The sequence below is a fragment of the Taudactylus pleione genome, unplaced genomic scaffold (assembly GCF_031769625.1).
Source record: "Taudactylus pleione unplaced genomic scaffold, aTauple2 ptg000157l, whole genome shotgun sequence".
NCBI classification, from domain to species: domain Eukaryota; kingdom Metazoa; phylum Chordata; class Amphibia; order Anura; family Myobatrachidae; genus Taudactylus; species Taudactylus pleione.
In genome coordinates, this window is record NW_028284559.1 from 4,988,988 (window position 1) to 5,003,932 (window position 14,945).

A 14,945-nucleotide genomic window follows, 5' to 3' on the forward strand; every position below is an offset into this window, starting at 1 on the left:
TCAATGGTCATCAGACTTATATACTCATACATCAGTTTGCCTCCTATTGTCCTATCAGGGATTAGAGAAATTTCTCAGTTTCATATCAACTCAAGACAAATTTTATCCACATTCACTATCAAAGAGAGATTATATGATAGCTCCAGTGTATCATATGGTATTACCACGATGTCACAGGGAACAAGGAATATTTTAAGTAGAGATAAGTGTTGCAAGAGCATAGAGGAGAAAAAAAGGGGATGATAAAAACTGTGTTATTATGACACTTGCTCCTCTTAGACATAAAAATACCAATGCATTAGCATTTGAGGTACTGTGATAGCATAGTGCTGCTAGAATAATTTTCCTTGCTAAATACAAGTAATGAATGAGTCAGCCATACTTAGCTCATTCCATTTGCAGGTTAACCCAGCTTAATGTTCTCTGCGGCAATTGTGTGCTTGTAATACTGTCACGATTGGTAGCACAGGTTGTACAGTTGAGTTTCCCATATCCAAATATTCCGAAATACGGAATATTTTTAGCATGACTGGGATAATGAAACCTTTGATTTTTGATGGTTCACTGTACACAAACTTTGTCTAAGGCACAAATTATAAAAAATATTGTATAAAATTACTTTCAGGCTGCGTGTATAAGGTGATTATGAAACATAAATGAATTTCATGTATGTACACAAACTTTGAGCCACAAACGCTGGAAATGTGCAGCATTGGCAGCGGGGAATCTCTCTCCGCGCTGTTCTCAGGAAGGTACCTGGCCATTAGTGGCTTCTCTGTGCACTGGAGGTGCACGGCTATAGCAGCGGGGATCTTTCCTCCACACTTGCTCTCAGGAGGATGCCCGGCCGTTTAGCGGCTTATCTGTGATGTACGTTTCACCTGGGGAGGGGCTTGTTCACACAGCAGGCGAAATGTATGTCGCAGAGAAGCTGCTATATGTCTGGGCACCCTCCTGAGAGGAGCGTGGAGGAAAGATCCCCGCTGCTGTAGCCGCGCGCCTCCAGTGCACAGAGAAGCCGCTAACGGCCAGATATTATCACAGCAGGGCTTAGAACTGCACTTAGGAGAATCTTGTTTGCCCAAACTTATTTTTAAGAAAGGTGAATAAATGTTAAGTTTTATCAATATTTAGAATACACAACAAGTAGTGCCCCCAAACAAGAGTCTTCTTTTTCTTTTTTCTACTTGTAGCATGGTGTTTCTGACTCTGGGGAGCACCACCAACAATTACTAGCTTCCATTTGTGGTAAAAAAAAATCTCTTTTCAGTTGGCTTTATATGTACTAATCTCTATAAGACAAATCCTGTGTGGCTCTCACCCCTCCTTCTGTCTTCATGTATCTGTCCTGTGCCTCATTTCACTGTAACTGTTTGGATGGGGACTGTGAAGTGAGGTCAGAGCATGGGTGGTAATCGGAATGAATGAACTTCACTCTGATCCGCTGCCAGACGGTCACTGTACTGTGTAGCTCAGCTGTGAGAAGTGGGCAGGTATGTATCAGGGGAGGGGTGGGGGTACCAATTGGATGACAAATGACAGAAGTGTAGGAGGTATGCATTACAGGGAAGGGCTGTCGCATGTCCCTTACATAATGTTTGCAGTGGTGCACACATTTTAGTCATCATGGGGACTTGAACGTCGTTGAGAGTTATGGTATAAATGCCAAGAGGTTCTTCATGTAGTACAGTCTACAAATCTAAAATGTTTACAGTGAGAAGCTCAAGCTCAGTCTCCCAGTGATGTTTTCAAATCAATCAAAAATAGTGACCCCCCTATCTTTATTGCTAAGGGATACAGCACACTTGTGTTATATGACATTATCAATAAGAAAAGTTCAGAATTCCCTTTTTTGACCTAATCCAAATCATTAATATTTTCCTAAAAACAATTGGATTATTTTATTTCTGGTAGCTGGGGCTGATATCAAAGAGATGCAAAACAGGACCTTCCAGGAGTGTTATGGGGGCAACTTCCTGTCTCACTGGAATCGCGTGTCCACGGTGAAGAAGCCGGTTATCGCAGCTGTTAATGGTTATGCAGTAAGTGATCACCTGCAGGACATGCTCTTCCCTCATTTCACTAATCGTAAAATGTAATTGTGGGGATCCTTCTGTTTAGTTGTTGCATTTACTGCATGTAAGTATACCGTTTAGTTAGCATTACACACCATTTTTCTTATAAAAAGTGGCATTATCTCCAAACTGTTGTATAATCTGATTTGCAGTGGAATGACCAGATACATTACGGTACATTAAGGGGCCAATTCAGTTAGAGGCGAAAAGCGTTGTTTCTTTAAAAGTTTTTTAAAAGGCACTTTAGAGATCCAAAAATATACTAGTAGCCATTTAAATGTACCCCCAATTTAACTACAGCAATTATTTTACACAATAGAAATTGCTTTACAACATTTTTCAACACTTATGCAAAATGCAAATAACATTTGACTCAATTTAAGTATCCTAAATACTTTTATTAGGGCTGTTAATACACTTCTTTATTGATATTCAGGGTTAGTTAGCCTTTTCATGGGGTACAGACTGATTTCCCCAAAATAAGCTGTCCTTTTTGCTAGTTTCGCCATTCGCACATGTGCGTTTTGGAATTGAATACGGCAAAAAGCGGGTACGTGCATTATGAAAGTACGTGAAAGCTTTGCGTACACACAGGCAAATGAGGCGAAAAGACTGCAGCTGTGAGTGCATTTCGCCAGACGTGACTGTTCACCTCTAATTAAATCCGCCCCTAAGAGTGTTGTTTATTTTTTGTTTGTGTTTTTTTTTTTTTCTTGAAAGTTTTTGTACATAACATGTGGCCCATGAAAACACTAAAGATAAGTATAATCATGTAAGTTTATTTTATAATAAGTGTGGCATCATGTTGAATGGTCAGAGGGTGCATTCTAAATAAGGATTTGCAATGGCTTGTGCGTATTCATATCTAGCTTGGAGGAGGATGTGAGCTGGCCATGATGTGTGACATTATCTACGCCGGAGAGAAGGCACAGTTTGGGCAGCCTGAAATTTTGCTTGGAACCATTCCAGGTACATTCTATTTTGTATGATTACTTGATTGTATTGTCTATGAACTTAGCATAACATTTGTTTACATTTTAATTGTGAGACTGTGTAATTTATCTCTCCACTACCCTCTCTACCCTTTTCCGGTGCACTGTGGAACACGAGAACACACACACACACTTCTATCAATGATCTGTTCATTTCTAAATCCCTCAGTCTCCTTGTCAATACAGAAACCTGGCCAGCCTCCTCTGACACTACATCTCCTGCAACTAGGGCTGGACTGGCTCACAGGGGTACACTGCCTGAGGGCCCCACCACTTGCTCTAATGTCAGTTTCCACACTGTACCCTTGAAAGAAACATTCTTACTCTATTAGAGGGTCCCTTACATGGTCTCTGTAAAGGCTGGCCTCATCCTCTGTAGGAGCTGACCACACCCCAAAGCATGGACCCCTACCAAGTCATTCTCCCGGTGGGTCCTTCATGCTCCAGTCCGACACTGCCTGCAACTCTCTCTTACAGGTTGGCCTCTCCTCAGCCACAGACTTGGTGGCAGATACTATGGCGAAATAGGCCTCCTACTTTCTCCACAATTCATCTTTAGACTCAAACCGCTGGAATACAGTCCTTTATAGCCAAATGTGCTAACGTGTTCACATATTTCCCATCTTGGGACCTACATACACTCACACTGGCTGACTTCAGCATTTTCATTGGCAATCTTGTTGACTATGCTGCCACTAAACTTATTTCACTTGCGTACTGCTTATGTCAAAGCAGTACGCAAGTGAAGTAAGTTTAGTGGCAGCATAGTCAACACTCTACCACTTCTTCTTTAGTGTATCCAGCTTGACCTTCTGGGTATTCCACTGTAACTGCCTGCCCTGCAGCCTCAGCTTACCTCATGAACCCCCACAGCCAAGTAACTGCATAAAAACCTTAATACTATTAGGCAGATCCACTTCTTATCTTCACTCCTTTTTAACTACCCTGTCCTGGATTGAGTCCTGGGATTTGAAGCCTCCAATCTCGATCCCGGCATTGGCCATAAATGTTTCTTTTTTTTAATGCAGGGCAGCACTAAGCACCTCCAGCAGAGTGCTCTGACGCTGCCCGGCTCCCCCTTTCCCCGGCTGTGCGCACTGTGCAGCGTGACGTGAGGACAGAGGCACCGGCTGGAGCGCCCGCCTGCCCCTCAACATGGCCATGCTGTAGTTTCCCTGCCTTCGCCTCCCACCTCCCGCCCGGTAAGTCAGGGTGGGAGCTGAACGGGGGAAATTTTTCTTTAAAACCACGACAATCCTGGGATTGAGTTTTTTTTCAATCCCGAATCCTGGGATTGGCCTCCCTAATTACAACACTGCTCTTTCACTTGCCACACTGTTACATTCTGTAATAATCCCCAATGTCTCTTTTCACATTAAATTAGCATCTCTGTCTATCTGTACTGTCTCCATCAAAACCTATGCTTTGCCAGTAAAATATACAGTATATATATATATATTATGAAAAATAATACAACACCATTGCATCGGATGTCTCCTCATGCCAGACTCTTGATCCACATTCTGCATTTCTTAGTCCATTCTCTGCTCATTCTCTCCCCATAACCGAAGATGATGGGGGAAATGTAATAGCCTGATGGATGCAGGCACCAGCGCGATCCGGCAAGTCTGCCCGATTGGTTTTGCTTTTTAAACTTTACAGTTGTAAAACAATCTAGTGGGACAGCACTACACACTGTGACATGTTATTCTTTAATGTGCGTAATTATTTTGCTTTCATTGTTTACTTGTCATATGTATTATGACTTTAGTAATGCATTTTAATGTTGGTCCTTAGTGCTCCAGACAATGGGTAATTATTGTTTTTTACTCCCTTTTGATGAAATAATGGGAAAATAACGATTATCAATTATGATGCTTACCTGATCACGTTTATTTCCATTGTTATCATGATTATTTAATATCAACAGTATATCATTTGTTTAGTATCTATTGTCCGCATGATTATACTTATGCAGTGCCACTGTGCATGCAGCACTTTAACATCTTGTCACGAGTAAAGGTAAAATACAGGGACTACATTACAAAGTGGGGAATAAATACAGGAGCTTTTAAAATATGAGGAAGATGGCCCACTTTGAAGAGCGTGCAATTTGTTTTTGTTATATATTTAATTCCTAGCACACTGACCCACTTCCACACCTTTCTTCTTTCCCTCAGGATCAGGTGGAACTCAGAGGCTCACAAGAGCTGTTGGGAAATCGCTGGCTATGGAACTGGTCCTCACCGGTGACCGTATATCTGCCCAGGAGGCCAAGCAAGCAGGTACAGTTCTACATACAGTAGTCTATTGATAACATAAGCTGTGCAGGTGTGGCCTAGATATTATCCACAAGGCTAGCTTACAGGTTAAATGTGTAGTGCAGCTTCCATCACCTCATACAAGCAAGTACAGATGTGTCCACATACATCTTACCTCCGTGCGCTTCAGGTTGAGTAAAACATAATGTGTGAGGGTCGTGCGACTCAGTAGTGCCAAGCATCTTTTCGTGCAGTTTTTTACCTTCAAATGTGTCTTATTCACACAGCAATGCGAATAGGATGCACAAGCAGCCTCATCTTGTCAGCGACTGTAACACTGTAACGTAGCATTTAGCATGCAGATACACCCGCAGTCGCACACAGAATACAGGCATGCCGCATATCATTTTAATCAGCAGAAGTTACTGGTAATTTTTAAAGGTAAAAATGTACACGAAAAGATGATTGGCGCTACCGAGTCACGCCACTGCATGGCGCGACTAAAAGGTCTGTTTAACGTGCAAGAAAGTAAGATGTATGTGGACACATCTGTACTTAATACTTGTTACAATAGTTAGAATAACAGAAATAAGCCTGTGTTATCCTGGTACTTACAATATTGTTTATTAAGTGATATGCAAGTACTTCCAATTAGTAATTTATAAATAAAGCAATACTATTTGTATGCATCTACGATTATTACTTGGGGTCCATGGTTTTATGAGAAAGCAGATCCTTAGATGGGTGCAGCCAGCGAATGATCAACCCTTAGGCTGATTAGGCGGCAGCCTAGGGCACCAAGACTTGGGATGAGCACCACACAGTTGGCACTCGGCCAGTAAATTGAAGACCTAATTCATTATATGCTGGCAAAGGCCTAACACAACTTAATTAAATAAGCTTGTTATCCAGCTGTCCAGAGGCGGTTCTGAGGGAAGTTCTGAAAGTGACTGCCAGAGGACTGTAACTTACCAAAATTTGGGTAGCCAAAGAGCTGCTTCTGAGCATCTTTTGAGTCTTCCTCACATTCCCCAGAAACCAAAGTCTAATTTATACTCCACAAACATCATCAGATGCCAAGATCAAATATGTCAGTGTCAGTTGAATAACCTTCATTACAAGCAGTAGCGCAGTATGAATGGCGATTTCCGGAGTACGCATATGCGCAGTGCTATGTGTTTAGCATCATTACAAATGTATTATCCTAGGGATTCCAGAAACTGTAATCAGGCCCTGGGTGCAACAAAGTAAATATGTTATATGGAATCGGGGGTCTTTTTATCAATCTTTTAAACATGTGCTGGGGTTTAGCAGAACAAAGGATTACTGTATATGTAATCGTCCCACTACAATCACATGATGTGTGTTTAAAAACATGCATGAAATTACTGGGGTATTATGTTCAAAATACTAATGCCCCGTACACAAGTGCATACACACTCGCCGATGCCATCAACGACAAACGACGGGGAGGGGGGCCATGTGGCATTCGGCAGCATGGCATTGTGAACGATATCCCTAGATTGAGCTGCATGTACTGACGACTGGGGATATTGTTAACGACCCGCGGGAGCGCGCATCGTTCATCGCTTGGTGCATACACACTGGACGTTTTGAATGATATGTCGATGTCGTTATCGTTCATATCATTCAGAAATATCGTTCAGTGTGTATGGGGCTTTGGCTGCAGCAGGCTTCCATGTTAGGATGGAGGTGCTTCTCTAAGCAAGCAGTGTCTGAGTGACCTGCGGTACAGAAATGCACAATGTGGATTGGCTTATTTCTACACAGTGGCGGGGACCGTGAGTAACATCTCAAATGCCAAGACAGTTAGCTTTTTGATCCATATGAGCTCCCATCAGTCTTATAGATGTTGAAGGGGTTTAGCTTGGTGTAATGGAGTGGGGGAAGACCTGCAGTGTAAGGGAGTAATCTGTCCCACTGAGAAGCTGTTCATAATTAAGGAGGAGATGGAGGCATGAGATGGGTGCCTCCCTATAGCTGATCATTTTTTTCTAGTTGTAGTATTTTGAAGATAGTTCCGTCTCTAACAGACCGGAGGTCTGACAATTATTATTGGAGCTTTGCTGCATCACAAACCTGACCACCATCTTTGTCCACAAACCTGACCACCTTCTCTGACCACCATCTGCTCTCCTTCACACTCTCAACTCCTCCACTCCTCCCCACACCCAAAGCCACCATTACCAGGCGCAATCTTGAGACTCTCGACCCTGCTGTCCAGTCTTCATCACTTGACTCTCTCCTCTATCAACCATGGCCTGCCCTAACCAGGCAGCCTCCTTCTACAACATCACCCTCACCTCTGCACTTGACTCCATTGCCCCCACCTTCTCTGTCCCCCTCCGTCAATCCAAACCACAATCCTGGCACTCCAAACTGACCTGGTTTCTCCAAAAGTGCTCGCGCACAGTGAGCGCCTCTGGAGGAAATCTCGCTCTTTGGCGGACTTCCTTCACTTCAAGTTTGTCCTCTCTTCCTACAGCTCGGCCCTCTCCCTTGCCAAGCAAACCACCTTCCAGTCGCTCATCTCCTCTCAGTCCTCCAATCCCCGCCGCCTCTTTGGTACTTTCAACACTCTCCTTCGTGTCCGCCCCCCTCCACCCCTCCCATCCTCCCTAACTGCATTTGACTTTGCCTCCTTCTTCTCTTCCAAAGTTGAGGCAACGTCACAGTATTTCCTTCAATCTCTTTGCTGCAACCCCACCTCCCCCACCATCTGTACCTCCCAGCCACCCCACCTTGTGCTCCTTCAGTCCCACCACAGGCGACGAGGTCCACTCCCTCATCTTGTCCTCTCCCCCCTCCACCTGCCCCCTTGACCCCCTCCCTTCTCGCCTTCTACGCTCCTCCACCGCCTGCTCTCACCTTGCTCACCTTTTCATATTATCTCTCTCCACAGGCAACTTTCCCTCATCATTCAAACATGCTCTTGTCACACCTATTCTTAAAAAACCCAACCTCGACCCGTCCTCACCCGCCAATTGCCGCCCCATTTCTCTTCTCCCTTTTGCCTCCAAACTACTTGAGTGGCTTGTCTACAGCCGCATCACCAGTTATCTCTCTGACAACTCCATCCTTGATCCTCTTCAATCTGGCTTTCGCCCACTTCACTCCACTGAAACTGCCCTGGCCAAAGTCACCAGTGACCTGCTTGCAGCCAAATCCAGAGGCCACTTCTCTCTGCTCATCCTCCTGGACCTCTCTGCAGCCTTCGACACCGTGGATCATACTCTCCTTCAGACCTTTGACATCTCTAGCACCGTCCATGCCTGGTCCACTTCTTACCTCACTAACCGCTCTTTCTGTTTTCTATTGCTCTACTCCCTGCAGGGCTTGTCAGCAAGGTGTACCCAGTGGGATAAAGTTGTAGAAGAGGCCATCAACTGTGGGGAAAAGATAGCCAAGAACTCCAAGCTCATTGTGGCAATGGCCAAAGAAGCTGTTGGTGGAGGTGAGCAAAAACCATAATCTGTTACCTTGTTGTGGCAACTATATTAGCAAACTAGATAGACATCTATTGGGTTTATGTATGAGTTCCGAAGTGAAGAAACCAGCAGTGCCAATCTGTTCTGTGGCTGGTTTGCCTTACATCACGCAGGTCTCTTAATCCCCTTACCTATTTGCTAGCAGAGTCCTGCTAGCTTACAAATGTAAATAGTGTAAGTAGAGGGCACTCACCATTCCTGCCAGCAATATAAAAAATCCAGTTACATACCACTAGTTTTACAATAATGTCTGACGTGTCGGTCCAACAGAATTCCACTTTGTATATCGGAGGAATGCAAATTGTGAAGTACATTGCCCTTTGTTAGTCAAATTATTATGTATGCGCCACAGCTTAAAGTAATACAATGCAGCAAGTAGTTAATCACTTGCCGGAAAAACACATGCAGCTCAACAGAGGTCCAAGTGATTGTCCGTCATCTCCTCTTAGTCCACAGATTCTGGACTGGAATTGTATAAAAAAAAGTCGCACAATCCCCAACTAGGTAGCCAGTTTGGCTACAATCCACTATAATGGGAAGTTACAGTGAAAGTAAGCTCCAGATTGTTCAGCATATGGGCTGTACAAATAGTGTGCCTTCCTACTAGAGCCTACCAGCTCTTTCAGTAGTGAGAGCAGCCAGGTATAGAGCACAAATACAGCCAGAAAATGAGATTAGTTTGGAGGGTAAAGGTGCGTACACACAGGACGATTTTTTGGACGACTGAACGATAACGACGTCGTTATCGTTTAGTAGTTCAAAAAAGTTCAGTTTCAGGGCCAAAACAATGAACGGCAACTACCAGTGCGCGTTCCCGTTTGTAGTTGGTAGTTGCCGTTCATCGCCCGAACCTCCTGTCCAACCTGACGATAATGTCAGGTTGAACATGTTCTGGGATGAGGGAGGGAGCCCGGCACTGAATGAAATCGTTATTGTTTTGGTTCAGTGTAGTGCTCAGTGTTAACAACACTGAGCATACCCCTGCCGGGGACACACAGGGCGATTTTCGTTTGTGTACGCACCTTAAGAGAGAGCTAGGGGGAACTAACTGACTGTAAAGACTGGTGAGAGCGCAAAATGACACTGATAGCTGCCATTAATGTTATAAACTGGTTGTTAGACATGTTGGTTATCAACTTGATAGTGGTGGTGAGAGGTGATGGGGACCAGGTAGCTATAAAGGCTACTGGAGAGGAAAGGATCTCTGGACCAGCTGTTGCAGTGTTAGAAAACAGATGTTGAATTTATTGCAATGTGAGCTCAAGAGGATTTTGTCTGTGTGTGGTGCAAAGTGTACATATTAGCCATTCCTGGTCTGAGCAACCTTCTTATTGGCAGTGACATTTGTGTTTAGCAAGACCTCACATAAAGCTAGACTAATTCTGTATCTCCACAGCATTTGAACTGTCCTTGTCCGAAGGAAACAGACTTGAGAAACGACTTTTCCATTCCACATTTGCTACAGTAAGTGATTGCGTTAGAGATTATGGGCCAAATGTAGTAGGGTCAGAGTTTAGCAGTAAAACTGTCACACTAATACATTGATCAAGTTGTATTTTCAAAACAGGAAGCACCTAGATGATAGCGTAAATCTTGAGAGTTTTTTGAGTCTGGAAAAACATGCGAGTTTTCCTGTTCTGTGACTTTATTACATTGACTGAATTTACAAATGTGACAGTTTTCTCTCACATTTTCTAAACTCTCACCCTGTTACATTTGGCCCTATGTGTCTGTTTTGTGACTGGTTTGAATGAACATGTACTGCTTACAGAAGCAAATTCCATATGTGATTTGATTTCCAGGATGACCGGAAAGAAGGCATGACAGCTTTTGTGGAGAAGAGGAAGGCAAACTTCACTGACCAATAGAATGTGAGCTGGGACTAATATACACAGGATTAATCTGAAATCAGGAAAATTATATAGTATTCCAGATGATAAAAGTGTTTATAAACTCAACCTTAATCCTTCCAAGACGGCACTTAGAGAGTGAATTAGTTTAATATTCTTAATCTGGATTTCCATGACACATTTGCTCTCGCTTTCTGCAATGTGGTGTCCTGCCCTGGTGAGTGGTGGAGGATACAGCAATGAATATGTAAGAATTGTGTCATAGCCCAATAAATGTATTTCAGTAAAAATCCTGGTTGTTTTTTTATACTGTGATATTCAAAATGCTGATTATATCATTTCAGCGTACATTACTTTAGCAGATTTATGCGTGTTATATGGTCACTGCAAATGCATTATATAATATATACTGTATATATTATTATTCAGTCGTATGCTCTGTCCCTTCTTATCACAGTATCTGTGGGAAGAAACTGGACAATAAGTAAATAAAATAAAATGATAAAAAATATATATATATATGTCCAATAGTCCGTCACTCCCCTTGTTACAATAATCAACTGCCTGGGTGCTCCTGTAAATGGTACTATAGAAGAAATAGGAAAAGTACTTTGTAATAGAATAATAGCTAATAGAATAATTTATGACTTCTGTAGTAGTAGGTATAGATTATCTTAGTAGCGTATAATGTGTGTTTTTTAAGAATTGTGCTGTGTATGCCATCCGCTAAGCATAGTGTATCAGTGCTCATCACTTGCTTATGTATTTGTATATTTCAGCTGCAAGTCGGAGGGAGAGACTGGTCAGCGTGTCAATGAGATTACCATGACAACGCTTACCAACAGGAGCGATGACGCCATCGGAGTGCGTCACCGGATGGCCGTGGACGCCGCTCTCACCTCCGACGGCAGTGTGAATTAGAGCACAAGGGATATAAGGTAAGCCTGTTTTTGTACTTGTTTTTATATTGTTTTGATCTTGAGGACGGGACTCTGCATGGTCCCGAAACATCGATGTGACACTTCCATAAAGAAATCTTTTTTGCACAAGGCCTGGAGTGACCTGCGTGGTTTTGTACTCTGTACCTGTTACAAAGTACTTTTCCTATTTCATATATATATATATATATATATATATATATGCCAACTTCTTCAATTCACCCAGTCTTGGCGTCAGACCACATCAGACGCCTGGGTAAGAGAAGTGGTCTCCCACGGATATGCTCTATCCTTCCTTCAAGGCGACCCCCCCAGCAGTTCTTTTGCAAAGGGCCACCATCTGACCCAAGCAAGGCCCTGTGCTCCAAAAAGCCATTCAGTCCTTACTGAATTCAGCAGTAATAATTCCGGTCTCCTTCTCATGACGAGGCAGGGGCTATTATTCTACCCTTTTCCTGGTTCAGAAGCTCAACGGGTCTCATCGGCCTATTCTCAACCTCAAATCTCTGAACAAGTTTATCAGGGTGCCCAGGTTTCGTATGGAGACCCTCCGCTCTATTATCCTGGAGTCCCTGTACATTCATGACGCTTACCTACATGTACCTATAGCGCCTTCTCATCAACAATATCTCCGGTTTGCTATCCTACAGCAGGATTACCAATTTCTGGCTCAGGATGTTCTTCAGGGCAGGCCAGTACAAGTACAGTCCGACAATGCCACGGCAGTGGCCTACCTCAATCACGAAGGAAGCACTCAGAGTCGGGCAGCAATGGCAGAAGTGTCCCACATTCTCACATGGACCGAACGCCATCTCCGCGTTATTCATCCCGGGAGTTCCCAATTGGGAATCAGATTTCCTCAGCCGTCATGACGTGCATGCAGGAGAGTGGTCTCTACATCCAGAAGTCTTTCAGCTCTTTGTGGACAAATGGGGTCTGTCGGATGTGGCTCTCATGGCTTCAAGACACAAAAACAAACTTGCAGTATATGTAACCAGGATAAGGGACCCCGACGCATCCTTCGTGGATGCATTGTCAGTGAAATGGACCTTCCAATTGGCATACCTCATTCCCCCAATAGCCTTGCTTCCTCAAATTCTTCGGAAGTTCAAGCAGGAAGGGGGAACAGTCCTGCTGATAGCTCCGGCTTGGCCCAGACGCCATTGGTACTCCGATCTTCAGAGTCTCTCCATAGACATTCCTCTTCACCTTCCTCTACGGGTAGACCTGTAACAGTATCTCAGGGTCCATGTCTACATCCGGACCTCTCCCGTCTGTCTTTAATGGTTTGGCTCTTGAGACATCCTCTTAATGGCTAAGGAATTTTCCAGCTCTGTGGTCTAGACCATGCTCAGGGCCCGTAAACCGGCCTCAGCCAGGATTTATCACAGAATTTGGCATACATATTTCCAATGGTGTGCTCCAAGAAACTATGACCCCCAAGTTTTTAGGGTATCTAGAATTCTTGCCTTTCTTCAGGCTGGATTGGACCTAAGCCTTCGCCTAGCATCTCTGAAAGTGCAGGTCACCGCCTTATCCATCTGGTTCCAGCACAGACTGGCTCCTCTACTAGATGTTCACACTTCCTGCAAGATGTTCTCCGTATACAGCCTCCCTATGTCCCTTCTGTGGCTCCATGGGATTTGCCAGTGGTGCTCCAAGCACTTCATGAACCTCCATTGGAACCCCTGGAATCAGTGGATGTCACGTGGCTCACTGTGAAGACTTTGGGCCTGATTCAGACCCACTTGCGAGCGCACAGCGTTCCCAAGCGAGTCGATGGTCCCCCACTGCGCGAGCACCAGCAGCTCCGTCACTCCTGGGCTCACTACAAGACGGGGTGGCTGTCGATATTGACAGCTCGCCCCGTTTTGTAGGCGGGGAGGGGGGGTGGCTGTGCAAATGGAGGCGTTCCTGAAGTAACGCCTGCCGTTTGGGGGCGGCCCTACTGACATCACCAGTGATGTCAGTAGTGAGCTTCCGGCTCTATTAGAGCTGGAAGGTCACTGGGACTTGCGGCAGACGAGACCCTACCACAAGGGTTTCGTCGCAAGCCCGATGGTCGAGACCATCGCGACAATCACCTGGCCATGCGCCAAAGCTGTGGGTGGTCACCCATAGCTTAGCGAACGGCCTGGAGAACGACTCCAGTAAAAAAAACAAAAAACGCCCTGATTCAAAGCGAGTGCTCTGAAAGAGCGTCCGGCTCTGAATCAGGGCCTAAATCCTTTTCTAATTCCGTACCTGACCTGTAGAGGGCGAATGCTATGCAAAAATTGTGTTTTTTAATTATATAAAAATTAACAGTAATTAATTTCGATTTCAAATTTTTTTAGTTGCCTCTGCCGTGTTTTAATACGCTCGTATGTAAAATTTCACGATCATGGCTTGTAAACTGTGGATTTGTATAGAATGACAAGGAGAAATTTTTATTTTTATATAGTAGATTATTGGGAGCATAAAGACATAAAGAAATATAGGAAAACAAATAATTTCGTATAGATGGCATCTGTCTAAATAAGTTAGAGGAAGATGTGACCGGCTCTGAATCAGGGCCTCTGTTTCTTCAGGCTATCACATCTTCCCGTAGAGTATTGGATTTAGGGGCGCTTCCGTGTTGCTCACCCTTTTTAATCTTTCATCGGGACAGGGTGGTTCTTAGAACATGCCCGGGTTTCCTTCCCAAGGTGGTCTCTCGTTTCCACCTAAATGAGGAAATTGTTGTTCCGGCCTTTCAATCACCAGACCTCTCAGCAGGTAAGGCCGCTTTGGATGTGATCTGTGCTCTAAAGATTTATGTGAACCGTACTACTTCCATCAGGAAATCGGACTCCCTCTTCGTCCTATATGGATTCCACTAGAAGGGATGGCCAGCTAACAAACAGACTCTGGCCAGATGGATTTGTATGCAGTCGGGAAGCCGGCGGACGTAAGCCCGACAGCCGGCTTCCCGACTGCTTTATCCCGGCAAGGGTTAAATGACAGGCGTTTAAATCTTTTACCGATGTCGGGAGACCGGCGCCCGGCATCCCGATCGAAGTGATGCCGGGCGCCGCTGCGGACAGCCGCTGGGGGGAGAGGGTTAGGTTTAGGGTTCCTGGGGGGGACTTAGGGTTAGGCACTCCCCCGGGAGGTTAGGGTTAGCCTAGGGGAAGGGAGGGTTAGGGTTAGGCACCCCCGGGGTGGACTTAGGGTTAGGCGGCAGGGAAGAGGGGGATTAGGGTTAGGCACTGGGGGGAAGGTTAGGATTAGGCACCCCTAAGGAGGGTTAGGGGGATTAGGTTACTTGATACCTGCGGACAATCGGGATTTTCAGCCAT

The 14,945-nt window shown here is 44.6% G+C and overlaps 1 protein-coding gene across 1 annotated transcript in view; it reads left to right on the plus strand.

Moving 5' to 3' along the window:
• Nucleotides 1–10,979, plus strand: part of ECHS1 (enoyl-CoA hydratase, short chain 1) — a 30,184-nt gene extending 19,205 nt beyond the window's left edge. Inside the window, 7 exon segments of the mRNA XM_088474975.1 lie at nucleotides 1,915–2,042; nucleotides 2,945–3,044; nucleotides 5,248–5,352; nucleotides 8,683–8,708; nucleotides 8,710–8,803; nucleotides 10,234–10,301; nucleotides 10,640–10,979. Coding sequence (XP_088331101.1) covers nucleotides 1,915–2,042; nucleotides 2,945–3,044; nucleotides 5,248–5,352; nucleotides 8,683–8,708; nucleotides 8,710–8,803; nucleotides 10,234–10,301; nucleotides 10,640–10,705 — 587 coding nt within the window. The 3' untranslated portion in view covers nucleotides 10,706–10,979.
• Nucleotides 10,980–14,945: the final 3,966 nt, after the last annotated feature.